This window comes from Trachemys scripta, chromosome 6 (assembly GCF_013100865.1).
Source record: "Trachemys scripta elegans isolate TJP31775 chromosome 6, CAS_Tse_1.0, whole genome shotgun sequence".
In the NCBI taxonomy this organism is placed as follows: domain Eukaryota; kingdom Metazoa; phylum Chordata; order Testudines; family Emydidae; genus Trachemys; species Trachemys scripta.
This window is the reverse complement of record NC_048303.1, coordinates 100,942,857-100,968,599: the sequence shown is the minus strand read 5'-3', so window position 1 is coordinate 100,968,599 and position 25,743 is coordinate 100,942,857. Positions and strand designations below refer to the sequence as shown.

At 41.2% G+C, this 25,743-nt stretch overlaps 1 protein-coding gene across 4 annotated transcripts in view; it reads left to right on the top strand.

Moving 5' to 3' along the window:
* CNTLN (centlein) overlaps positions 1-25,743 on the top strand; it is a 286,401-nt gene that overhangs the window by 193,202 nt on the left and 67,456 nt on the right. For all 4 annotated transcript variants that reach the window (XM_034773873.1, XM_034773872.1, XM_034773875.1 and 1 more), the window contains 5 exons: positions 475-566; positions 4,099-4,640; positions 7,944-8,118; positions 18,496-18,589; positions 19,297-19,517. In XM_034773873.1, the coding sequence (XP_034629764.1) occupies positions 475-566; positions 4,099-4,640; positions 7,944-8,118; positions 18,496-18,589; positions 19,297-19,517 (1,124 nt within the window). The remainder of the gene's footprint in view (positions 1-474; positions 567-4,098; positions 4,641-7,943; positions 8,119-18,495; positions 18,590-19,296; positions 19,518-25,743) is intronic.

Here is a 25,743-nt window from a genome sequence, read left to right as displayed (position 1 = left end):
TTCACTTAACAAAAGAGGGGTTTAAAGTTTCAGTTCATCCTAATTCTGTTACTGTTTGCTTTGTTCACCAATCGCTCTGATCTTCCTGGCAGGGGACAAGACCTAGAGAACAAAACTGGTAGTGACTGTGTAGATAAAAAGGCAATGAATTCTGCTTTTAAGGCATATAGGGAATAGTCTATAAAAGAATGAAAATGGGAATAAAAGTACAGCATCTTTAACCTGCAGATCTATTGTACCTTTGAAAAGCTTGTACTGTGGGGGGAAAAACACACTGTGATGCTACAAAGATTCATAATTATGTGACATAAGACTTTGAAAAGAGGTCGCTCTTTAGAGACTGACCAAAAGGCTTGACAAGAAAACACACCAGGTTATTTATAATTGGGAAACTAAAGAACACATTTACTTAAACTGTTTGAGTATTGTTTTAGTGGGAATGTGTGTCACAATATTTTATTTATTCTCTGGCAGAACTACTCTTTAGACTTGGTGAAGATGATGGGGTCAAGAACAGTACTCCAAAGAAGAATGTGAAAGAAATATCAGATCAGACATTACAGAAGGTAAGATATTGAGCCCAGCAAGTTAAATCTAAGTTTTAACGTAAAGGATCATATGTTAACGTCAGAATTCATGAATTGAAGCTCTGTGTTCTATCTCTAATTTTCTTTCATAATTCAAAAACACTGACTGCCAAAATTATGTCAAAAATCAATGTTAGTGCAGTAGATATTGATGCATCATGTGAGATAAATGCTGTTAATGTCAGAGCAAATTAAAAATGTGTTTAAAGACAAAATGAACTGCAATAAACCAACACATTATCTAAATTAAAATAGGAGCATCTGCTTATTATTCACAGCTTTTGGGTTCCGAAATCTTTATTTTCTTTTGCCAAAGTTTATTTAACTGTACACATTATCAGATGTGAATCCATACAGCTGTTTTACTAGAGAATCACATCTGTGCATAATAGTGATTTGGGTAATAAATTCACTTCGCATATTTTAAATTTAAAAAAAATACTGTTTAAAAAAAGTTCTTGAATATGTAACCTCTCTCTACAAAATGGTACTGTAGATACATTTAGTAGGCTTATTGGTTTAACAGATATACTATACAGCATTTTTCATATTGTATTTGTACAATAATGAGGTATTCTTAACAAGTCACAATTTTTGTATTGATATTTTTGCTTTGCACAAATAGTTTTATATGTTAATAAGTGTTCACTTAAAAGGGCACATTTGTATTTTACCATATGTTTTTGTTTGCTGCAAAGAAAATGCATTTTTCAGATAGGCCTATTCCTTTAGCTTGTCTTTTAGCTTGTGATTTGGCCTAATTATATTGGTCTAGTTAATTAAACCTTTAAGAGCATTGTTAAATTGAATAAACACAAATATGTACTTAAAATGTCAGTATGGCTATTTCTATTTTTCTTATATTTGTGAATTAACTTGTAGGAAGTACAGTAATTTACAGCAGATGACGTGATTGCATATACTTGTAACACTTGCCATATGGTCAGGTAATGAAGTCTGTCATCTCGTTATTACTGAATGACAAACATCATGTTAAAATAATAACAGGCATAACAGGAAATGCTCACATTCATTTATCTTAAGGCAGAGTGAGTAATTGAAATAATTTGAGCACTACAGTCTAGGATTTCACAGTTTATACTAGGTTATTATCTATATTTCAGAACTATAATTTTGTTTGCCAGGTGCTGTATAATTTTTTATCTCTGTGGATACATACTGTTGTGATGATACCTTAGGACAGTAGTCAGGGCCGGCTCTAGGCAGCAGCCTAGCAAGTGTGTGCCTGGGGCGGCAAATGGGAAAGGGCGGCTTCCCGGGCGGTCTTCGGGTGGCACCGCGGCGGCTTTTGGTGGCACGCTAGCGGCAGCTTCTCCGGCGATTCCCTCAGCGGTGGCATGACGGCAGCAGCTCCTCCTCCGGTTCCCTCAGCGGCGGCGTGACTGCGGCAGCTTTTGGTTTTTTTCCCTTCGCCGCTTAGGGCGGCAAAAAAGGTAGTGCCGGCCTTAAAAGTAGTTCTCAATCATGGGTCCAGGGCCTCCTGGGGTGCTGTGAGCAGGTTTCAGGGGGGCTGCCAAGCAGAGCCAGCATTAGATTTGCTGGGGAATAAGGTAGAAAGCAGATGCATTCAGTGGGTCTTCTTAAGTCCAGGGTCCTGAGCCCTGCCACCTGGGGCTGAAGCTGAAGTCTGAGCAATGTAGCTTTGCAGGGGCCCTCGTGGCATGGGGCCCAAGGCATTTGCCCAGCTTGCTATACTCTAACGCCGACCCTGCCTTTTATATGCAGGAAACAAGTTGTTGTGGCACAGGTGGGCCATGGAGTTTTTATAGTGTGTTGGGGGGGTCTCAGAAAGAAAAAGGTTGAGAACCTCTGCCTTAGGATATAGACCCAGAAGATATTTGCTGTTTCCTTTCAACTACCCAGAAGTGACTTTAAATGACATTGAACGTAAAAGGTGTTCTAAAGAACTAAGAAATGAGGAAAGCTGAGGTTGGAAGGGCTTAATGCACAATGAGTTAATGATGAGTACTGTATTGGCCTTTAACCACTGGAGATGTGGGTTCAAATGCTAATCTTAATCATAAATACAATGGGTAAAATCTTAGCTTCATTGAGGTCAATAGCGAAATTCCCCTTGATTTCAATGAATTCAGGATTTCACCCAATGAGTTCTAATTCTTTGTTCACTGTAAACCTGCCACATGTTTTGCTCAAGGGAAGTCCAGCAATGGATAAGCATAGATATTGAAGGTCTGATTTCAAGCTCATTGATAAAGATATATTAGGATGTTTGATCATCACTATTCTTAATTTAACATGTCCACTCAGATCCTTCACTGTCGTTTGAACTAAATTCATCCGTCAGACAAAATAATTCTATATGATTTAAAACAATTAAAAACCTTCAGCCTAATACAGCCTGTCAGTACCTCTAATATTTCTTTAGAAATACTGTTCAGTTTAAAAAGTTTGAAATTTGATATTGTTTTTGCATTCCACTCTTGCAGCATGCTGGCAGTGGCCAATATTTTATAAAACGAGTTTCTAAAGTTAGGCTGCTAAATTCTTCTGTAGGTACCTGATTTTCCAAAGAGCTGAGCACTCAGCAGCTCCCACCAAAAATAGAGTAGAGAAAGAACTGTGGTACATCAGCTACTAGGTAACTGACAGTGAGACTTTTCCAAAGATTTTTCCAAAGTTGCATTGATTTTCCCAAAGACACTTTGGAAAAATCTTATCTGAGTAGCTGTTCCTTTTTAGGGGCCTAGTTCAAATTAAACTTGCTGTTCATTGCTGAATATTGTGGTATTTAGTTTAAACTTTGACCAATGGCATTAAAGGACAGTAAGAATCAGTCTATTAGAGGTAATCCTGAGTTTGTTTAGATGGTATAGTACATCAGCAACAAAACATATGCATCATTTGGACATAGCAAGTCTTTAGGTATGAAGAAAAATGCTTCCTCAAATAGTGTTTGGTAAGCTTGTAAAGAGGTTTCACTGGGATGGTCTGGATTTTCCTATACTGCAAATAGAAAAGATCCCAGTCTTCATATTCTAAAGTCCCTAAACTTTTTTAAAAATTTCTGGCTGATTTTGAAAGGATATGTTTAATGTTTTTAAATAAGTACATTAAAGAGTTTGATTATTTAAATACCTTGTGCAAAATTGTTTGTTTTGTATATCGTTTCTTTTGAAAATTTTGTTCAGGTTGAATTAGTATGTATAACCAAATCAGTAATGATCTCGGAATGCATCAGCAAGGTTTATTAGCATACTTAGACTTCTGTGTCACTTTGTCTGGAATTTTAACTCCTTTTACCATCTGCCCTTTGCTCAACAGATGTATTATTGCAGTTAGAATGTATTCATCTACACTGCCTTAGAATTATTTTTGAATTAGGCACTTTAGATTATTTTTGTCCTTGTGCTAAATGTAATTTTATTTTCATAAAATAAATGTAATTTTAAGATATAGCAGTTTGGTTTTGTGCTATTTAAAAGGTTAAAAACAAAGTATAATGTTTCACTCTAAAACTCAATTTTGTTAGGTGTGCCAATTGGAAAAGAGATTTAGAGCTCTTGAAAGGGAATCAAAGAAGCTGAAAGAAGTAAATAAACAGTTAACCAAAGACCAAAATGATCTGAAAGCATCTATAAAATGTCACAAAGAAGATGCAGACACAAAAGAGAGAGAGTTAGAGAAGCTACTGAAGAAGCTTCGAGAAATAAAGAAAGACAAAGCAGATCTTCAGTTAGTTATTGATGAGCTGGAGAGAGAAGTTACCTCTCTGAAGAGGCAAGTGGCAGAAGCGAACAGGTTGAGAAATGAAAATGATGATCTGCTTTGTGAGGTGGAGCAGTTGAAAAATTCACTGGACAAAGCCAAAGCAGTGGCTACCATGGCCACTGTCGGAGCAACCCAGGGGCAATGTAATTGTAAGACACCAGGAACCAAGGTTAAATTAAAAGCAACCAAGAAAAAGAGCTCTTTGGGACGTCACCAAGCTTTTCTCAATCAGTCCATCAAGGTTATGAGCAATGTATTTGAGAACTTCAATAAGGATGGCTGGGAGGATATGAGTGAAAGCAGGTACGGCTCTCATTAACTTAGCTCTGTAGAGGGGACACCGTGCATATGTAAAGCACTAGCAAATGGAGATTGAATTTCAACTACTGTCGATTTGGTATTCAGAAAAAATACTGTCAGATCTTTTGAAATATCTTGGGAGGTCTTGTTCTGAGCTTATTGACTGAAATTTGCATGCAAAATTAGCCACAACTGCATCAGTATTTGAATAGGTGCCAGGAAACCCAAAAGAAGGCAATGCTTGATTTCTTCCAGTGATGCTATTTTCATGCAGTCATGAGGCTTGAAATTGACAGTTTGGCAGGTTGATTTAATTTGCTGGCCCTTTGCATATTCACCACTGACAGCTAAGGATTCCCAGGCAAGCCTACTAAGTCGGTTTAGTTATCTTGTGACATGCCGACCCGGGAGGAGAAACATTTTTTCCCCTTAATTTAGTTAGATAAATTTTGAATGACCCATTTCAGCTTGCTAGCAGATGTCTACAAGCTGTTTAACATCCTTTAAATTAAGAACCATCTACACTAATTATTTCATGTATGTTTTATGCACAGTCATTGTACTAACTTTAATTGAATTGTGGTGAAAAATTAGTTCTTTAAAAGTAAGTATTACTGCACATATCCCCAATCTTGAGTCACAAGTCCCCCAGCAAATAGCACTGACAAAACTCTTAAATGTTTAGAATTCTTGCCTCTTCTATCTGTCCCCCCACACACACTTGAAGAGGCAGCTGTAAGCCACAAGGGCAAATGAATATAAAATGCTGCATAGTCTCCTACTTCTAGTTCTCTTGTTCCCAAAAGACAATAGAGAAGCAAGTTCTAATTCCACCTTGGGCAGAAGGGAGAGGGCTCGGGGGTCGATTTATCCGTCTAGACTAGATGTGATAAATCGATCCCCGCTGGATTGATCGCTGCCCGCTGATCCGGCAGGTAGTGTAGACATACCCTTAATGTGTGGCAAGTTAGTGCAGGGTATTTTTGCACCTCAGCTGTCCAGAAATTAAATGTTCATGTAGGCAAGCCAAAGCAAGTCGCTTAACTTCTCTGTTCCTCAGCTTACCCATGCATAAAATGGGGATAATGATATGTAACCAACTATGCAAAGTATCTTGAGAGCTATGGTTGCAAAGCGCTACATAAGTGCTAAGTATTCTTCTTGTTGCTATTGTTGTTTATATTATGGTCGTCTTTTTTTTTTTTTTTAGATTTTAATATTGCAGACATGCTGATTTCATGCAAACGATTAAAGCTGGTATTTTTGTTGTTGTTGCTATTATTAGCAGTATTTCCTTCTTTTTTTTAATTTGCTAGCTTTTGCTTTCTGTGAACAGTTTTGTAAATCATAATATTGTTCACCAAGGGAAAGTAATACAGTGGCTTCAAGACGTGCCCCAAATAACCAGAAGATATCCTCTTTGACAGTTGTACCCTGAGTGTTTCCTAGCAATGATAGGAATGATTGGCAATGATAGCCCAGAATGCAGGATCTACTGAAGGAAATGTCTTTATTTAGTTATATCTTTTCCATGTCTAAAAATACAGTTCTTTATTACTGAAGGCTGGTTCTAAGTTTCAGGGTTCAACTCTTATACTTTCTAGATGACAGAACATTCTTTCAAAGCATTCAGCTGCAAAGGAACATCAACACAATTAGAAATCCCTTGGTGGTATTTCAGCATCTTCAAAACATTACATTAGTTTCTGCTCTTCACAGTCAGTGAGACACATTGATGCATCAGGGGAAGCTTTTCATCATACAAACACATCTTTTTAGACACTCTGCTTTTGAGTTTGAGGAAGCTTCTCCAGTTAAGTGGCCTGATTCTCTACTCCATTATACACCAGTTTTATGCCACTATAACTCTACTGAAGTGAACGGCACCTTCATATAACACCCTATTGGTTGGGGGTGGGGGGGAATAGAGTAAATGTATCTTGTGCCAATGGATGGTTCAGACTTCATTTACCCAACTTTTCCACAACTCTAGTGGTAAAGCTGGTGATGACCAAGCAGAAAACTGGTAAGGCATGTGAGCCTCTGCCCCAGATCGTCCTTTCAGATGCACTGCAAATCTTGGGGAAAAAATGAGGTCCCCTCCCCATCTTGTAGCAGTAAGAAGAGCTGACTTCAAGGCAGGTGCTTTTGAACACCACCTAACTGTGACTGTTTAATCATCAGCAGAAGGTACTGCAGAAGCTCAAGGACCAGCTGAAATTACAGTGGAAATTTCCTTAGGAATAAAGTGATGAGGAGCCTTACAAAAGCTATAGAAAATAAGGGTACACTAGGTCACAAAGCAAGTTAATTACAGAGCCTGGAAGAAAACCGAGGTATTAGGATTTGCAATTGATCTGTATAGTAAGCATTTTTAAACAGCAAGTACCAAGTTTAAAGGAGTCAGTAAACTCTGCAGCAGTAAAGAGCTGCACTTTAGATATTTCACTAAAACTTAATTTAACTAATCAGCATCGCAAATATAGTTCAAGTGAAACAATAAAGAAGTATATTGCTATTATTATTTTGTACTAAATGTGTACAGTAGTTTGCAGAACACAGAGTGTTACGTGTTTCCTGCCCCCAAAGAATTTAGATTATAACTGACACACAAACATGCCCATAATAACAGATGAGGATTGTTTTTTGAATCTCTCAGATTAACAATGTCAAGGTTGTTGACCTTTGCCAAAAATTGACCTTTATTTTAGACATTTGTTATGCATCAAACCTTCTGTGATAAACAGCATGCATGTGCCTGGTCAGTCAGACTGGGTCTTAAAATAAGCAGGGTGGGGTTATTTTTAGCTTTGTTTGTTTGTTTTTGTTTTCACACATTGAAGTTCAATAACAATTAGTTTTAAGAGGAAATGCAGTACATCTTTGGAACCAGGTCACAGGACTTACAATATACTGTAGCACAGCTTTTTGATTGTCAGCTTTCTGGTCTACAACAAAAAGCACTTGTCACTAGTATCATGCAGCCTCTTGTAAACTATAATTACAGTAGACTATAGATGGAGCTGTTCAAGTAGAATTCTTTAAAAATTTAAATTAGCAGAATTTAAGATTTCTTTTCATTTATAAAATGCTTGTTACAAATGTGTTATTTGTAGGTATTCATTAAATGAGTCAAATTAATATTTTTCAGATTATGCATCGTTCACCAACTGTTTTTAAAGTGCTTACGACAGTTCGCGTTTGTAATGTGTGTGACTAATCACATGGTATATTTTGTGATCCCTTATTCGATATTTCAACTTTTTAACAAGGACATTGATTTTCCCCCCAAATATGCTATTTTAGTGATTCTGAAATACCAACTTCTGAAAGCGTGGAATCAATAATTATGAAAACAGTCCAAAACCTTGATTCACTAACAGACACAAATGATCAACAGGAAAAATATCAAATACAAGATAATCAGATGGTCCACAATATTGCACATTTAGAAGACAAGAGCCGACTATATCACAAAAAGGTACAGTATAACTTGTGCATTAAAATATATCCTATGATTTTCAAATAAGCAATTTTTAGTAAATATTTTTATATGTTACAATACTTCAGTGTTTCCTCATATTGAACTAATCAGTCTAGTGGAGCCATTACCAAACATTTTACAGATTTTATTTAACTGAATATACACAAAATTAGATCTTGGAGAAATGCTTATTGTGAGATGTTGTGCAGTTATTTATTGGAAGCTGAACATATAGCCAGTAGTCTATTCCTTGAGTATCTCTGTAGCTGAATAATTTCTTAGGATGAGAATTGCCTACAAGATGTAGTCATACAAGTAAACAAAAACATGACTCATCAATAACATATGGGCTAGCAAACATTTTATCTCAATTTTTGAATTCTCAGTATTTTCAAATAAATTACCTTAGAATCATCAAATTACCCTTGACTTCTTGTTTGCAATCCTGTAGTAGAGGATGTGTTAGCTATTTCATTTATTGTTTGTCTGTGGACATATAACTTGGGTTTAAGTTCTCAGTGGTACCAATAGTCACTCTGACAGTGACTTAAATTGACAATGAAAGTCCCGCAAAGTTTTTTAGTTCTCAAGCATCCTGGCTTGGAGGGAGTCCTGTTACTGATAGGTGATTGCCCCCAGAAGGAGACAAAAATAGATTTGCTATCCTCCTGGCACCATTGACTTTAAACACACCTTTTTGCAGGAGCAAACATGGACCAAACAGTATTCCTGGGGCATCCAGGAGCCTGTTACTACCAAGTATTGGATCATAGTAGGGTTTCTCACATGATATTTGATCTACTTTGAAGATTGATGCACAAGATCTGAAAAGTGCAGTTTAAACCATTCAGAATTGTTGATTTTGGCATTGCAAAGGCAAAACCTTGAAGTCTGGATTTTAGGCCACTTGGCTGCATATAGTAATTGAACTATGTTTTTTGTCCTTATAGCTGCATATTTGACTGGTTTTGTTCTGTCCTCTTGGATTTAATTTGAAGAAACAAAGGAATAAACATATGTAAAAATAAACAAACAACAAACCCATCAGGGGCTGCATTTAAAGTATTAATTTTGTGATGAAGAACAAAAGGAAGTAAACATACCTTTCTGATTGTCAGAACTTGAATAATCTTTTCTTGTACTGTAGATCTTGGTGCAAAATTAAGAAAGATCATTGTAAAATGTTCAGTATAACCAGGAGTATTTGTCTTGCCGATAGGTGCCTGGATTTTCAAAAGTGTCTGCCTATGCACCTATCTCCCATCAAAATCAGTTGGAGTTAGGAACTTTTGCACTTTTGAAAATACGGTTAGGTACCTACCTACCTCGTTAGGTTCCTTTAAAAATCTGTGTCTTTATGGTATTAAATTATAAATTCCTCGCCTCATGTAGTACTCTTAGGGTTGACAAACTGAGAGACATTGCCATTCCTGCCATCCCTCCTTTCCCTGTTACAACATCCATGATATTGATCAGAGCTGAGTGGAAACCGGCATTTCCGTTCCTTAGAAAAATTCACATTTCCAAATTGGAAGAAAAAGTTGGAAATGGAAAATTTTCCATGGAACACACATTTTTTTTTTTTTAAATTCCATTTCAGAAGAACCAAAACAGATTTTCTGGAAAATTTCCAGCTACCCAGATGGGCCCCCATCTCCGCAGCAGCCTACCTACTGGGGAGCAAGAGCTGGGGAAACTGGGATCTGGGGTGCCACTGCTCCCCAGAAGCTGGCTAGCCAGGGCTGGCAGGGAGATAGCCAGCCTTCTTGCTGGCAGGAATCTATGCAGCCTAGTCTCGTCCTTGGTGATCTGATCACCCTTTGTCCGCTACAGCTTTCCTGTTCCTCTATTCTTGTGCCTACTAGCCCAAGCTGGACACAAAGCTAAAAACTTCCTCTCACTGGGCTGGGGCTGCCCCGCATTGAACTCTTCTACAGCTGTAGTCTTTATGTATTTCTGTTCTGTGAGAAAGAAGGTGGGATTTCTATCCTCCCTAACTCGAGGGCAGCCAGAAAGCAATGGAAGGGTGGTTGAGGGATGGCTGGGCTCTCTTGAGTGAACCATGCACTGTGATCCTAATGGAAGAGTTAGCCAAGGCAGTCTCTGGGGTGACTAGAAGCACAAAAGTTTTTTATTGAAACTTGAACAAAATCTCAGTCTCAGTGAAACTGGCCAGTACATGGGGACTGTTCTGGTGAAGCAGGACAGGCTGGGTAAACCATGACGTCTTGGTTCATGGCCTACAGGAATTTATGACGGTCTCTTCAGATCCTGAAGAAAGAGGCATCAGGGTTGTAGCAGCAGACAAACTGACTTTATCCAGTGCCCCATCTAGCAGACTAGCAACTGTGAAAACCAGTGCTGAGAAGATGGTGCCAAGAAAGAACTGGAATGGCACTGTCACTGATATTCCCAGCACCAAAGTTGACTCCACTACCATCACAGACACTGGTACCAAAGCAGACACCGACACCTCTGGTACTGAAGACCGGCACTAAGAGGGGCTACTCTGAACACTAAGGCAGAGATTCCAGATGGAGCTCAGGATCTTTATGCAAGGACAGACCATGAAAAGCCTCTGGAGAGAAATCCACCAAGTCCCGCACTGTGTTGAGGACTGGTGATAAGGAGCAGCCTACAAAGGATGACTCCTCTGATACTGACTCTGGATTCGGCATCAGACCCCTCATCATAGATGCCCATATCCAATGACACACCACAGGAAAAGCCAGAACCATCATCAGCACCGAGGCACCTGCCAGTACCCAGACCAACCACACACTGCGAGCATTGTAATCCTCTGCACTGCCCATGGAGGAGATCTGTTCTTCCTGTCCATTGCACTCTTACTTGAGATCTTACTGTCATTGTCTTGAAACTCACACATTCACCTTATCCTTAAGGTTGTCTTCCTTGGCCTGGATGATCAGTGAGCTCCAGGCCCTTATGGCTAGACCTCCTTACACATCCTTTGATAGTGACAAGGTGGTTCTGAGATTATACCCTAGATTCCCCTCTAAAGGGGTCTTGGAGTTCCACCTAAATCATTCAGTTAACTTGTCAGTACTCTTCCCAAAACTACATTCGATGATGTGTAAGAGAAAGCTGCATACTTTGGAGGGTTCTAAACTCTTGATTTGTTACACTGTCAGAACTAAATCTTTCAGACTGTATCTAGAACATTGACATGCCTAAACCATTGCATCACAGAAGCTCTCTGAGTGGATCACATCTGCATTTCCATCTCTTACCAATTAGCTGGTGAGCTTCTCCATCCAAACATCCAGGTGCACACCACCAGGGCACAGGCATTTAGCTGAGTCTGCTTCAGAAATGTGCCAGTATCTGAGATCTGTAAAACAGTGATATGGAGCAACTCACTGACTTTCATTTAAAAAGCAACAGAGTCCTGTGGCACCTTTAAGACTAACAGATGTATTGGAGCATAAGCTTTCGTGGGTTCATTTGCAAATGAACTGAAGCTCAGTAGTTTCTCTTTGGAGTTTGGTCCTGAAGTTTTTTTTGCTGTAAGATGGCTACCTTTACATCTGCTATTGTGTGGCCAGGGAGTTGAAGTGTTCTCCTACAGGTTTTTGTATATTGCCATTCCTGATATCTGACTTGTGTCCATTTATCCTTTTACGTAGTGACTGTTTGGCCAATGTACTTAGCAGAGGGGCATTGCTGGCACGTGATGGCATATATAACATTGGTGGATGTGCAGGTGAATGAACCGGTAATGTTGTAGCTGATCTGGTTAGGTCCTGTGATGGTGTTGCTGGTGTAGATATGTGGGCAGAGTTGGCATCGAGGTTTGTTGCATGGATTGGTTCCTGAGTTAGAGTTGCTATGGTGCGGTGTGTGGTTGCTGGTGACCACATTTGCAAATTTGACACCATCAGATCAGGATCAAACAAAGACTGTGAATGGCTAGCCAACTACAAAAGCAGTTTCTCCTCTCTTGGTGTTCACATCTCAACTGCTAGTAGAGGACCTCACCCTCCCTGATTGAACTAACCTCATTATCTCCAGACTGATTCTTGCCTGCATATTTATACTTGCCTCTGGAAATTTCCATTACATGCGTCTGACGAAGTGGGTATTCACCCACGAAAACTTATGCTCCAATATATCTGTTAGTCTTAAAGGTGCCACAGGACACTGTTGCTTTTTACAGATCCAGACTAACACGGCTACCCCTCTGATACTTGAGTTTCATTTAACATTGTGCCCTTAACATGGCAGCTAGGCCGAATGCCAAGTTTGGGAGAACAGTTTTTCAATATCTGACTGATACAGCTGATGCATCTCCTTCCCACCATTCAGAATGAATACTTGCCAGGTATCTACAGTGGGATCCACAATGACACATTTTTGAAGAAGGAAGAACGGTTACATACCCTACAGGAACTGTGGTTCTTGGAGATGTTGTAGTCAGTGTGGATCCCTTGCCCTACCCTCAATCCCGGCTCTTTGGAGTCCTCCACTAACATGGGCTGTGAATGGCAAAGGAACTGATGGAGGGTCACAGCTGCTCCATTCTTTGTGCCCCAAAAGCCCTCATGATTGCTTGCTTGTTTGTTTGAAAAGTGTGAATTGGGAGTGCTTTGTTCCAGCTGGGCCTTGAGTGGGCCTGACTGGTATATAAGGGCAGTCAGCAGCGAACCAGCTGAGCGGCGAACAGCAGAGGCTAACAGCGGGAGTTTGCCTGGGAGTTCGCGTGGGGAGAGCGCACTGAGGCTTTCATCTGCAGGTTTCTCCGAGTAGTTCCTGCAACAGTTGAGGAAGCTCCTAAGAGGACGGTGATATGGAAGGTGAGCGATCAGCTGTTGTAACCTGCACAGGTTGTGCCATGTTTGTCTTTCTTCCGCAGGACAGAAGCGACTTTGTCTGTACAAAGTGCAAGCTGGTCTCCATACTGGAGGAGAAGGTTCGAGGGCTGGAGAAACAAGTATCGACTCTGCGTTGCATAAGGGAAAATGAAGATTTCCTGGACAGACGTCAGGAGATACTTCTACGGCCACAATGTTCTGAAGATTCAGAGCAGGCGGAGCAGGGACAGAAGGATTGTGAGGAGGTTTGGCAGCATGTGACCTCCAGAAGAAGAAAGAGGAGCGTCCATGCACCAGCAATGGAGATACAGGTGAGGAATCGTTTCCATGTTCTCTCTACAGGTGCTAATGCGGAGAGTGGACTAGATGGCCCATCTGAGGGAAGGGAGCAGAAGGAGACTCCACCGATTGGAAGGCAAAAGATGCACTGTCCTAGGGATGGGGGTTCCACGACCACCACTCCCAAGAGGAGGAGGAGGGTGGTGGTGGTCGGGGACTCCCTCCTCAGGGGGACTGAGTCATCTATCTGCCGCCCTGACCAGGAAAACCGAGAGGTCTGCTGCTTGCCAGGAGCTAGGATACACGATGTGACGGAGAGACTGCCGAGACTCATCAAGCCCTCAGATCGCTACCCCTTCCTGCTTCTCCACGTGGGCACCAATGATACTGCCAAGAATGACCTTGAGCGGATCACTGCAGACTACGTGGCTCTGGGAAGAAGGATAAAGGAGTTTGAGGCGCAAGTGGTGTTCTCGTCCATCCTCCCTGTGCAAGGAAAAGGCCGGGGTAGAGACCGTCGAATCGTGGAAGTCAACGAATGGCTACGCAGGTGGTGTCGGAGAGAAGGCTTTGGATTCTTCGACCATGGGATGGTGTTCCAAGAAGAAGGAGTGCTAGGCAGAGATGGGCTCCACCTAACGAAGAGAGGGAAGAGCATCTTCGCCAGCAGGCTGGCTAACCTAGTGAGGAGGGCTTTAAACTAGGTTCACCGGGGGAAGGAGACCAAAGCCCTGAGGTAAGTGGGGAAATGGGATCCTGGGAGGAAGCACAAGCAGGAGAGCGCAAGAGGGGAGGACTCCTGTCTCATGCTGAGAAAGAGGGACGATCATTGAGTTATCTTAAGTGCCTATACACAAATGCAAGAAGCCTGGGAAACAAGCAGGGAGAACTGGAAGTCCTGGCACAGTCAGGGAACTATGATGTGATTGGAATAACAGAGACTTGGTGGGACAACTCACATGACTGGAGTACTGTCACGGATGGATATAAACTGTTCAGGAAGGACAGGCAGGGCAGAAAAGGTGGGGGAGTTGCGTTGTATGTAAGAGAGGAGTATGACTGCTCAGAGCTCCGGTATGATACTGCAGAAAAACCTGAGAGTCTCTGGATAAAGTTGAGAAGTGGGAGCAACAAGGGTGATGTTGTGGTTGGAGTCTGCTATAGACCACCAGACCAGGGGGATGAGGTGGACGAGGCTTTCTTCTGGCAACTAGCAGAAATTGCTAGATCACAGGCCCTGGTTCTCATGGGAGACTTTAATCACCCTGATATCTGCTGGGAGAGCAATACAGCGGTGCACAGGCAATCCAGGAAATTTTTGGAAAGTGTAGGGGACAATTTCCTGGTGCAAGTGCTGGAGGAACCAAGTAGGGGCAAAGCTTTTCTTGACCTGCTGCTCACAAACAGGGAAGAACTAGTAGGGGAAGCAAAAGTGGATGGGAACCTGGGAGGCAGTGACCATGAGATGGTCGAGTTCAGGATCCTGACACAAGGAAGAAAGGAGAGCAGCAGAATACGGACCCTGGACTTCAGAAAAGCAGACTTTGACTCCCTCAGGGAACAGATGGGCAGGATCCCCTGGGAGAATAACATGAAGGGCAAAGGGGTCCAGGAGAGCTGGCTGTATTTTAAAGAATCCTTATTGAGGTTGCAGGAACAAACCATCCCGATGTGTAGAAAGAATAGTAAATATGGCAGGCGACCAGCTTGGCTAAACAGTGAAATCCTTGCTGATCTTAAATGCAAAAAAGAGGCTTATAAGAAGTGGAAGATTGGACAAATGACCAGGGAGGAGTATAAAAATATTGCTCAGGCGTGCAGGAGTGAAATCAGGAAGGCCAAATCACACTTGGAGTTGCAGTTAGCAAGAGATGTTAAGAGTAACAAGAAGGGTTTCTTCAGGTATGTTAGCAACAAGAAGAAAATCAAGGAAAGTGTGGGCCCCTTACTGAATGAGGGAGGCAACCTAGTGACAGAGGATGTGGAAAAAGCTAATGTACTCAATGATTTTTTTGCCTCTGTCTTCACGCACAAGGTCAGCTCCCAGATTGCTGCACTGGGCAGTACAGCATGGGGAGAAGGTGACCAACCCTCTGTGGAGAAAGAAGTGGTTCAGGACTATTTAGAAAAACTGGACGTGCACAAGTCCATGGGGCCGGATGCGCTACATCCGAGGGTGCTAAAAGAGTTGGCAGGTGAGATTGCAGAGCCATTAGCCATTATTTTTGAAAACTCATGGCGATCGGGGGAGGTCCCAGATGACTGGAAAAAGGCTAATGTAGTGCCCATCTTTAAAAAAGGGAAGAAGGAGGATCCGGGGAACTACAGGCCAGTCAGCCTCACCTCAGTCCCTGGAAAAATCATGGAGCAGGTCCTCAAGGAATCAATTATGAAACATTTAGAGGAGAGGAAAGTGATCAGGAACAGTCAGCATGGATTCACGAAGGGGAAGTCGTGCCTGACTAACCTAATTGCCTTCTATGATGAGATAACTGGCTCTGTGGATGAGGGGAAAGCAGTGGATGTATTATTTCTTGACTTTAGCAAAGCTTTTGATACGGTTTCCCACAGTATTCTAGCCACCAAGTTAAAGAAGTATGGGCTGGATGAATGGACTGTAAGGTGGATAGAAAGCTGGCTAGATCGTCGGGCTCAACGGGTAGTGATCAATGGCTCCATGTCTAGTTGGCAGCCGGTTTCAAGTGGAGTGCCCCAAGGGTCGGTCCTGGGGCCGGTTTTGTTTAATATCTTTATTAATGATCTGGAGGATGGTGTGGACTGCACTCTCAGCAAGTTTGCAGATGACACTAAACTAGGAGGCGTGGTAGATACACTAGAGGGTAGGGATCGGATACAGAGGGACCTAGACAAATTAGAGGATTGGGCAGAAAAAAACCTGATGAGGTTCAACAAGGACAAGTGCAGAGTCCTGCACTTAGGACGGAAGAATCCCATGCACTGCTACAGACTAGGGACCGAATGGCTAGGTAGCAGTTCTGCTGAAAAGGACCTAGGGGTCACAGTGGACGAGAAGCTGGATATGAGTCAACAGTGTGCTCTTGTTGCCAAGAAGGCTAACGGCATTTTGGGCTGTATAAGTAGGGGCATTGCCAGCAGATCGAGGAACGTGATCGTTCCCCTTTATTCGACATTGGTGAGGCCTCATCTGGAATACTGTGTCCAGTTTTGGGCCCCACACTACAAGAAGGATGTGGAAAAATTGGAAAGAGTCCAGCGGAGGGCAACAAAAATGATTAGGGGTCTGGAGCACATGACTTATGAGGAGAGGCTGAGAGAACTGGGATTGTTTAGTCTCCAGAAGAGAAGAATGAGGGGGGATTTGATAGCAGCCTTCAACTACCTGAAGGGGGGTTCCAAAGAGGATGGAGCTCGGCTGTTCTCAGTGGTGGCAGATGACAGAACAAGGAGCAATGGTCTCAAGTTGCAGTGGGGGAGGTCCAGGTTGGATATCAGGAAAAACTATTTCACTAGGAGGGTGGTGAAACACTGGAATGCGTTACCTAGGGAGGTGGTGGAGTCTCCTTCCTTGGAGGTTTTTAAGGCCCGGCTTGACAAAGCCCTGGCTGGGATGATTTAGCTGGGAATTGGTCCTGCTTTGAGCAGGGGGTTGGACTAGATGACCTCTTGAGGTCCCTTCCAACTCTGATATTCTATGATTCTATGATTCTATGAAATGGGAGCACAAAAACAGGCACATGCATGGACCCAACAGACATTGCTATTCAAAAGTCTCCAGGATTTCACATGAGGTGCTGCATGCTTCAAATGGGATCCATGCTGACATACTTTAGGGAAAATAACCATCCTTTACTTAAGGTTACATAAGAAGCCAATGGCTGAGCTGGAAAGGGAGCTCTGTTCTCTGTGGTAGTGGACAAATGTATCCAGTAGACCACAGTGCCTCTCATACAGTTATTTCAAATCTCTATCCATCGACCAAATGTAAAATGGTGGTGCCATGCTTACCTACCATTGTAAAGTACTTCAAGATCTATGTGGAAAAAATACCACGTAAGTGCAAACTCTTCTTATTAGCCAGATTCTTTTACATGGGACCACTAAGGCACAAAGAGTAATTTAGTTGGGAAGCTGTTACTTAGTGGATTAGATATTTTCTCTTGAACTGAGAATCCTGGGTTTTAGTCATAAGTCTAACAATTAGTTTGCTGTGACTTTTTAGCATCTTTTTCCAACATTTGGGCTGAAAGGAGCTTCTGCACATACACGCATGGCTGTCTAAGTTACCGAGGCATTTTAGATTATTAGATTAGATTGGGCATCATTGCTCACTGTATTAAATCTGGTGATTTACGTTCTGGTTATTTACAATTTAAGAAATATATAATTCTTTACCTACACAAAAGAAAAATTGGAAGATTTTGAAAACAAATTAAAAAACAAAACTTTGTTTCAGAACTGATCAAGGACTTAAAAGCAAGGAAATGAATAGTTTCTTTTTTTTAATGAATCACATTTTACCCACTTCTGTGCATATATCACTTATATTCCTACTGCATATGGCAAGCAACATTGTTCATCTTTCTACTTGTGTCAGCTGAACATTGAACAGGTTATTAGCCTATTTAGATTACAGAGTCTAGCAGCAATTATCATTTTATATTGAGATATTCTTGTACTAATCTTTAAAAGTGCATGCACCTGATTTAGGTGTAGTCAAACACAGGAGTTGGGGATTGTGTATGTGCATAGGTGTTGCATGCTGTTTCAGGCTGACTATCTAATTTGGACTTTTGCAAAAGTGTATGCAAGCATTTGAATCTTTGAGCCATTATCTGGTTACTTAAATGTAATGAAAAGTGGGATATTGTAGGTCCTGAAGTATTAGAACCTCTTTCATCCTAATGATGATCGGTGTATATTTTATTTCGAATGATACATTTCCCATAGCATCATTCAGTGGTATTGCAGTACACTGTTTTATCCCCTTGCTTATACCATAGTTGGGATCCTGTGGGAATTATCATCTTAGTAGGACAGTGCTCTTCTTTACAGGTTTTAAATGTTTTTTCCTACTCCCTGTGGAAAGGAAATAAACCAGTACTTTTCATTATAGTGCTGTTTGTCCACACTTCTGCATAGTTTTATTTATTTTAATTTTGCTTATTTGAGATGGGGAGTTCTGACATTTATTTCCATACAAATCAGTAAGCTCTGGAGTGTTAACAGTAGATGTGTCAAAGTAGAAAGCTGCTTAATCTTTGTGCTGCTGTTCTTTATTTAGGGCAACACACAGAACAAGGACATTGAAAAATCACATTCCCAAAGGAGGAAGATCAGTCCTCTCATAACAGCTCATCCATCAGTTATAAACAAAGGTAGGAATTTTAGATGCATTTGGGGCCAGGTCATGAAAGAAAGCAAAAGATATGCAAGGGTGTTTTTGCATGCCTAGTGTTTGCACGTAAGCACCATTACTGTGCACATACCCAATTATATGCTATCTTAGTATTTGCCTATTGAAATGTGGCATATACACATATTTTAAAATTTGGTCCTTTATTTTAATGAAGTTCTATTCGGAATAGTGATTATATAAAATGTCATCTTCTTGCTCAGCTTGTCTAATTTTTGTTTCTATGTCCAACCTATTGATTTTACTGACTAACGTAAGTTTTTACTACTTTCTATTCCTTTTAGCCCTTGAGAGCCAATACAGCTGTGAGACAGAATGAGCTGTATTCTCATCTGGCTCAGACCTTAAAAAAATCTGTTAACTAAGCACTGATTGTGGAATCTTTATTGTTGGTAATGCATCAATGAGAAACTTGGAATCAGGTTTGACTTCCAAATCCCAGGTTGAATTTGCAGAGCTGGCAGTTAGGAAAAAAACAACCCTTTATATGTAACCTGAACCAGCTTGATCTGGAAGTCATTGAGAGACAATAAACATGGAACCCTACAAGCTGCTTTTAGCATCATTTTTCAGACAGAACCACACTTTGGAAGGCTAATGAAAAACTAAAAGCAATTTAATAATTATGTCATGACCTTCCAGTTTGGTGACCTGCCACTTTATGTTTAGTAAACAGAGAGAAAAGGAGAAATATTGTGGCCCAGAAACCAGGCTGCTCTGTTTTATTGCGGGAACGAATTAAGTCCTTGCAGCAGCAGATAGCTGTTCTGCAGAATGCAAAAAGGATAGCAGTATCTTCTGTCAAAGAATTTAAGGAAGCCAATGAAAAACTAACATCTCAACTACATCTGGCTGATCAAAGACTTCAAACCAGCAGACGGACAATACAGGTAACAACAACTCTATGGTAAAATGTAACCGAAAGATCACATTGCCGAAGTCTGACAGCCAAATTCACCTCTTGTATAATTCCATGGAATTATGTCAGAATTTAATTTATGCTCTTACCTTGTTGTGGTCAATATTTTGATACAGCATGTTTGCTAAACACGTTACAAATGAGCATATTTTATACAAGTGTTTTGAGTCAGTTACCATCTACAGATGGTTATTAAAATAGAGGCCTCGATTCCATTGAGCCCTAACTGTGAGGAAGCTTCCCTGAGGAGGTAAGTTATCCTAGCCACTCCCATTCCTGTACCAGCACCAGTGATTTTGGGGATAACTGACTAGCTTCAGATGCTGGAGCAGAGTGGAGCAGCTTGTGCTGTTTCCGACATCTTCAGTCAGGATCTAGAATCAGCCCTAAATCTTTTTTTAATCCTAGATTTCTCTGTTAAGGTGGGGGCAGTTAGAGAGCAAGTTTTATGAAACTGGAAACTAGCAAACTGAAAGATAAACTGCCATTTGGTTAACACCCCACCCCCCCCAAAATGCCAGCTTTCCCTCCCCTTCTTTAGCCTTCTCTCCACTTCATCCATACTCCTATTCCTTCCTGTTTTTCTTCACTCTCACTTTTTATATATATTTTATGTTAATGTATATGAAAACTCCTCAGCTGGACCCCCCTTGCTACTCATGCTGTAGTGACTGGCCTGTCTTTTTATAGAGCTGATTCAACATTTCTGCAGTAATTGTCTCCTGTTGGTCACACAAAAATATCCTGCTACAACAGATGGACTTGCTGGAAGGAGGCAGGCATTAAAAAAGAGATCAAATTTCTCTTCTCTCCCTCCCTTCCCCAATCTTCTCTTAATTCTTCTATTTGCAGATAAGGTGAAAACTGTATCAAGGCCAGTCCTTTTTACTGTTTGGGAGAGGGGGAGCTACTAATTTCCAGAGGGGGGTGGGAAATCTCATTTCTGTTTATACCTTTTGCATAACTGTGTATGCATTATGAAATGTATGTTTGAAATGTTCAGGTACAGATGGTCCAAAGGCATATCTAATGATTAGTGGAGCTCTCCCTACCTCATAAGCAGTATCATAATGTAGAGGTTCATGGACTGTATTATTTTCATAGGGAGTAACATGTAATGTAGCTAGAACAGGTAATGTAAATCCAGACTTTGGATCTCCACAAGAAAGCAAACTGGGAAAAACAAATAAAAGGACCTCCATGTTGTATTGCCAGGAAACTGGAAAAAAATGCACCATTGACATAAGCATAAATTATACTGGACCACTAGGTCTGCTATAGTTAAGGTTAAGACCAGCTTTCTGTGTAAATGATGATTCTTCTAAGTGCTCTGAAAACTGCATGCATAGCTGGATTGTCTTGAAATATGCTATGCCTAGTTGGCGTATGTGATAGAATTAGTGACCCAAATTTGGGGTCATTTGAACAAGAGGTTCCTGAGATATAGCCCTCGCCTAAAAAAAAACAGCTTTTCTTAAAGTTCACAGATTCTACCAGCTTTTTTGTGCACGCTTAGAGTATGTTTACGCTGCAATGTAAGCCTGGGATCAGAGTCAGGCTCAAACCTAACCTCCCTTCCGTCCACATACAAATCCCACTAACCTGGGCTCCGACTCAGGGTCCCAATACCCTGCAGGGGTGCAGTGTCTAAGCCCAGGTCAAGCCTTAACCCAGGGTTCGAGTCCTATTGCTTTGCAGTGTAGATGCAGCCCCTCTTGACTTGGGTCTTGAATCTACTCTACTGAAAATGGAAGCAACCGCTCTTGGTGTACTTTAGCAGCTCAGTGAGTCAGCATTCACCCTTCTTACCAGAGCTGTAAACAGACAAGCACAGAGCTTTATGTGCTTGCAATGTAGACTGAACAGAAAAAGCCTTCTGCAAAGCGTGCTGCTTCATGGTCATGGGAGCACAGCCTGATTTTGGTAAATCTCTGGTGCAAGGCTAGCAAAACTAGGAATGTCCACACATACTGGCAAATAGTGAAGAACCTGACTCCTAATCATTGGAAAACCCAGGCATCATGAAATTTTCCAGTGCAACCCATTTTGACATTCATAAATTGCCCTCTGTGGTCCATAAGGGCCAGCATAACAATGAACTTGTACCCTCTTTGGTTTATGTGCTTGTTAGGGGAGATTTTGACAGCCCAGCAAAATGCCTAGGCCACCGCTAGTACTGGAATATTGATTATTATGCTTATTGCCAAAAGCAGCTCTAAGGCCTTTGTAGCAGCCTTAGCATAAGTAGGAAGGCCAGGAGAGGAGGGGGAGTGACCACAACAATTGAGTATGATCCTTTGCCATCCTGTCTTGCTTCTTTCAAACTGCTGAAGTTTGCAGTTTTGGAAAGATAGGAAGTCTGTCTATATTTGACTTCTGGTGTGTGTGTGTCGGGGCCCATTATACTGCAGACTCCGCAAAAACACAACTAACGACTTGAACAAAACAACTAACAACAAAAACAACTAATGGCTTGAAACTTCTTGCTTAATAAACTTCTTGCAACGCGGTTATTGGTGATTGACAAACTATATGACATTTTGAGCATAAAAAGGGAAAGAGGTGTGAGTGATTTGGATTTGAACTTCTGGACATCTCTTGGAATCCTCAGTGACAGGCGGAGGGCTGGCCACCTGAACCTTGTCGTTAGACCACTCAAGACCTTTCCAAATCGTGGGTAACTATAGATTTGAGGAGCTCTAACCATTTGCATATCTGTGTGTGCCTGGGTACTCCTCCTCCTTCTGCTCCATTATAACCTGTGCCAGGTGCCTTTGGTGTGTTTAGAAAAACGCCATCGAAATGGCCACCAGTGCCTCACAAAAGCTCTGTCCATTTCCTGACACAGGCGTGAAAGCACAAGCAAGAGAAGTTCTTCAGAAAGTAACTCCTCTATGTTGCTGACTCCAGTAGTTGGAAATGCACTGACAAAAATGACACCGCAGCAGGCTGTACTGGCAAGCGGTTCAACCTTCCTGTAATATGCAGGGTGGACAGTCAAGTTTTCGACAGTGCACCACAGTCAAAGGGCTAAAGCAGCCACATTTCGGGTGGGTGCTGAGGAGTCTAGGAGGTGGCTGGTTTGACTGAGGTCTGCATACTGCAGTGTGGGTGCCAAAGCCCCAAGTTAGAAACAGTTTAACCTAGGGTTAACAATCAGTGTCAACAGCTCAAGTCCTGGGTTCTCTAACGCAGGGTCAGTTGTCTCATGTCCCACTAACTCTGGGCTTACATTGCAATGTAGACATACCCTTAGCTTCTAATGGCTTAATGGGACAGGAAGGGGAGGTGAATTGGAAATGGTGGCTGGGCGGCTTAATGTTGTGGAGGAGGGTGTACGAAAAAAATATACAAATCTCCTCTCACCCGGTTAAAGTTACTGTAACACTATGTAATAAACTTCTAGTTCTTGGGAGACAGACCATGTCTGAGATTTTTCTCACCAGCCCTGTAAGTGACTACACATTCCAAACATTTCAAAGCACAAGTATTATCCCCATTCCATTATAATGAAGTGTAGTGGGGGTGGGGCTTCTTAGGAATCACACAGCAACTGTGTAGCCTAGTGGAGAAAACAGTGGACTGGGACGCTGCAGACTTGGACTCTATTCCTACCTCTGCCACTGGCTTGCTGGATGACTTTAGTCAAGTCACTTCACCTCTCTGTGCATCAGTTTCCCCATCTGTACAATGGGGATAATGATGTTTCCCTCCTTGAGGTCTACTGTTGAAAAACCCTATGTTTATTATCAGTACCTGGCCACAATAGTATCACAGCTGCTTGTCTTCATGATAATTACAACTGCCTAAATGACCATGAACTCCTGCCAGCAACATTTCTCTTTTTATTGAGAAGACTAGGAAATGCAATGGCAAAAACTTTGTTAATTCAGAGTTACGGTTGCCAGGTGGAATCCTGTGCCATTCCAGAATACCAAGTTCAGCAAAACTCAGACTTGTGAAAACCAAGAAATAAAGAGTCAGAGTATTTCAAATTCCAACTTCTGAAAACTGAAAAATAAAAAGTTAAGATATGTGCCCACACAACCTTAACTCTGGACTCTTTGAGTGATGCCCCCATATGCCATAACACATACGTTCACTCTGCCTTGCACTGAGCTGGCGCTGCCTACACCTGCCCTACACTCAAACACGTCACCGACTCCACAGAAAGAATACCCCATCTGTTAAATTTCATATCCCTTTGACAACCCCTTCACCTTTATGCTCATCTAAATGCTGACAATACCCAGGTCAAGAAGACCCCTGTGACCCAGTATTGACACAGTCTATGCAATGCAGAACTGAAATGAGGCATACTGGATCTTTCTGGGTACACATGCACCTCTTTCCTTTGATCACACTATTGAGGTCAGGCAGAGGGGCTCACCCTTTCTTCTCCAAGGTACACAGACCTGATCACCTCATATCACAGTCGCAGCACTTCCAGCTGATCCAGCTAATTCCTCCACCATTCAGTACAATTACACCTAACACAGTGAATGCAGCTGCAGATAATTCCTAGCACCTCTTGCCAGCTCCAGGTGGTCAGCGTTAAGGTTTGCGTGGTACCTTATCTCTTCATTTCCAGTTTTTTCACAAGTTTGAGTTTTGCTGAACTCTACATTTTGGAAGGACACAATATATCACCAGGCAACCTTAACTCTAAAGTTCTTTTTGTGAGTTAATATAACCCTATTGGAAACACTTAATTCCACTGGCCCAGGGTGGAACAAGCCTGGTCTCTCAACAAAAGCAATTTTCACCATGCTAATTTAGTTGGAAAACAAACAAATGACATGTTAGTCACAGGATCCCTTAAAATTTTGGTGCACTCTGAGCAAACACATAAATGGCATTGCAGGTATTCAAGGAAAAATTGTATTAGACATGCATGTTTTTTTTTCCTTCTCAGCAACCAGTTCAAATTCCTTTTTCTCACAACAAATTACTGTTGAGGTGCCATACAAGTGCTACCAAGTGGGAAATCCACATTTTAAGCAGAAGCTTGGGCTACCTGCCAAGTGAAAATTAAGGAGGTAAAGAACCTCTACTGTCACTTCAGGGTACATGTATGTTTTAGAGAGAGTATGTGGTTCAGACAGATCAAATGACTTGTAAAACATAACTTTTCTACATAGCACAAAAAATATCTAGAAGATAATCCACAAGGTATTGCAAAGGTAACAGAAGTTGTTTTAAATGCTGTCATCCATTTACCATGCCACTACTAACCATGGTGTTATGTTTTCAGTTCTTTATCCTAATATCTTTGTTATACTGGCTGCTGACATTTTCTCTTGAAGGTAGAAAGGGAAAAGAAGAACTAAAACACAAGGGAATAACCCATGAAAATGAAAAGCTGAGAATGGTGCGTAGTTTTAAGGAAAATATTAATAATTTAAATAGCATCAGAATTGTTAATAGCCATATTTATAACCGTCTAAATAATCATAATGGGCTGGAATGACACTATAGATATAGCACATTTGTGGTACTGGATTAAACTAAATGTTCTATCCCAGCATTTGTAAACATTAGCACCATGTACATGGATAAGATAGCCCTGTTGACTGAATTTAGCTAAAGAAAGATATTCATTAATAGACATAGACAGATGTTTGTGCAGTACTTCATCAAAATCACAAAGGAATCTAGTGGTATAAGATCAACTCTAGAGTTAAGATTTAAATGTTCCAGATGTTCATTTTGAGGCAGATTTTATAGTTCATCCAACCTAAGGACTGGGTGGCATCAGTTGATCTCCAGGACCTATAATCTTTCTATCATTAGGAATACTGGATTTTAAATTCATTTATTCTTTTTAGCTTTATAAACTCTGTGTAGCAATGCAGAGTTCATATTGTATTCTTTTTCAGCAAAAACTGATCTCTGCATATTTTTGTAAAATGACTATAGGGTGACTGCACATGTGAGACTCAAAGTTTGCATTCTTGAGGACTCCCATAAGTAGTGAATCAAGACCTTCTGTTCACAAATACAGTAGTTAGGCTTTGCAATCAGTGTGTAGAAATCACAGCTGGCATTTTTGCTTAATGTAGAAGTGATGGGATCTGATCTTTCCTGAGTTCCTTAGAAAACTGTCATGGAAGAATTATTGGCAAAATTCAGGGAAACTCTTTTGAAGAAGCTTGTTTTCTTCCTGCACCCCCTGTGTCTAATGGCAGTATTGAAAT